The 1,194-nt window shown below is 67.9% G+C and overlaps 1 protein-coding gene across 1 annotated transcript in view; it reads right to left on the bottom strand.

Annotated features, from left to right (window-relative positions):
• The window catches only part of TRMT1 (tRNA methyltransferase 1), a 7,446-nt gene that overhangs the window by 1,803 nt on the left and 4,449 nt on the right, over nucleotides 1-1,194 (bottom strand). Inside the window, exons 2-5 of the mRNA XM_014958013.1 lie at nucleotides 955-1,142; nucleotides 479-594; nucleotides 273-385; nucleotides 29-177 (exon numbers count right to left, since the gene is read on the bottom strand). Coding sequence (XP_014813499.1) covers nucleotides 29-177; nucleotides 273-385; nucleotides 479-594; nucleotides 955-1,142 — 566 coding nt within the window. The remainder of the gene's footprint in view (nucleotides 1-28; nucleotides 178-272; nucleotides 386-478; nucleotides 595-954; nucleotides 1,143-1,194) is intronic.

Raw genomic sequence — 1,194 nt, 5'->3', positions numbered from 1 at the left:
AATGCCCCCCCCTCCCCACAGGGCTCACCTGGCCGAGGCTTTCACCTTGGCCTGCCCCGTGAAGACCCGCACGAAGACGCGGATGTAGAAGTCGGCGCTGACGGAGAGGAGGGGGAGGATGAAGCGCTGGTAGACGTTGGCGCGGGCGTCCAGGCTGTGCAGGATGATGCGCAGGGCCTGGGGGAGGGGGGGAGCACAGGGGACAGCCCTGACCCCCCTGTCCCACGATGGGGACCCCCCTTCCTTCACCCTCAACCCCCCCCAGGACTCACCATCTCGTGGCAGAACTTGCCCTTGAGGGACACGGCCCCGTATTTGCTGTAGCAGGTCTCGGCGCTGTTCCCCGCCATCACCCCCATGTCCGTGCAGGTGACACAGAGCAGCCCTGTCCCCGGGGGGGTTGAGGGGGGGGGTCAGGGGAGGACCCAGGTGCCTGGGACACCCCCACCTCATCCTTGGTGTCCCCCCTTTCTCTCACCTCCTTCGCTCACCGCCTGCACGGCCGCGTCCAGGAAGGGTGCGGGGCTGCCGTAGGGGTCCAGGTCGATCACATCAAAAGGCTCCCTCTCCGCCTTGCTCTGGTGCATCAGCATCCTGGGGGACAAGGGGGGAAAAAGGGGGGGTCCTGGAGCAATGGGGACCCCAATGGGCCCCTTGGGGGAGTCCCCAGCCCTCAGAAAACCCCCCAGAAACTGCCCAGCCCGCACTGGGAGGGACTGGTGGGGGTCCCTGCAAACCAGTCCCCACTTTGGGGTTGTGTCCCTCGGGGCAGGGGGAGGGGACACCCCCTTGCCCACCCCTGTGGGGACGCTGGGACCTGTTTGGACCCCCCCAGTATTGGGGGGAAAACCCCAGTAAGGCCCCATGGTTGGGGCTGCAGTTGGGGTGTCCCGAGGGTGCTGGGGGAGAACGGCAGGGTGCTGCCCCCTGGGAGGATTTGGGGGGGGGGCTTACCTGGCATCGGCCATGTTGGGGGCCACCAGGTCCCCCACCCCGTTGAAGGCCACGTTGCGTTTCATCAGCTCCACGGCCCGAGCTGAGAAGTCATTGGCCACCACGGCCCGGAGCCCCGGCACCTCCTTGGCGAAGCGGATGGAGCGGAGCCCCGAGGCCGCCAGCGCCTCCAGCACCCGCAGCCCCCCCTGCGAGGAGAGAGGGGGTGATGCCGAGAGACCCCCCCACCCCCAATATTGG

Source organism: Calidris pugnax, unplaced genomic scaffold, assembly GCF_001431845.1.
Source record: "Calidris pugnax isolate Ruff unplaced genomic scaffold, ASM143184v1 scaffold399, whole genome shotgun sequence".
Lineage (NCBI taxonomy): Eukaryota > Metazoa > Chordata > Aves > Charadriiformes > Scolopacidae > Calidris > Calidris pugnax.
This window is presented reverse-complemented; position numbering and strand designations above follow the sequence as displayed.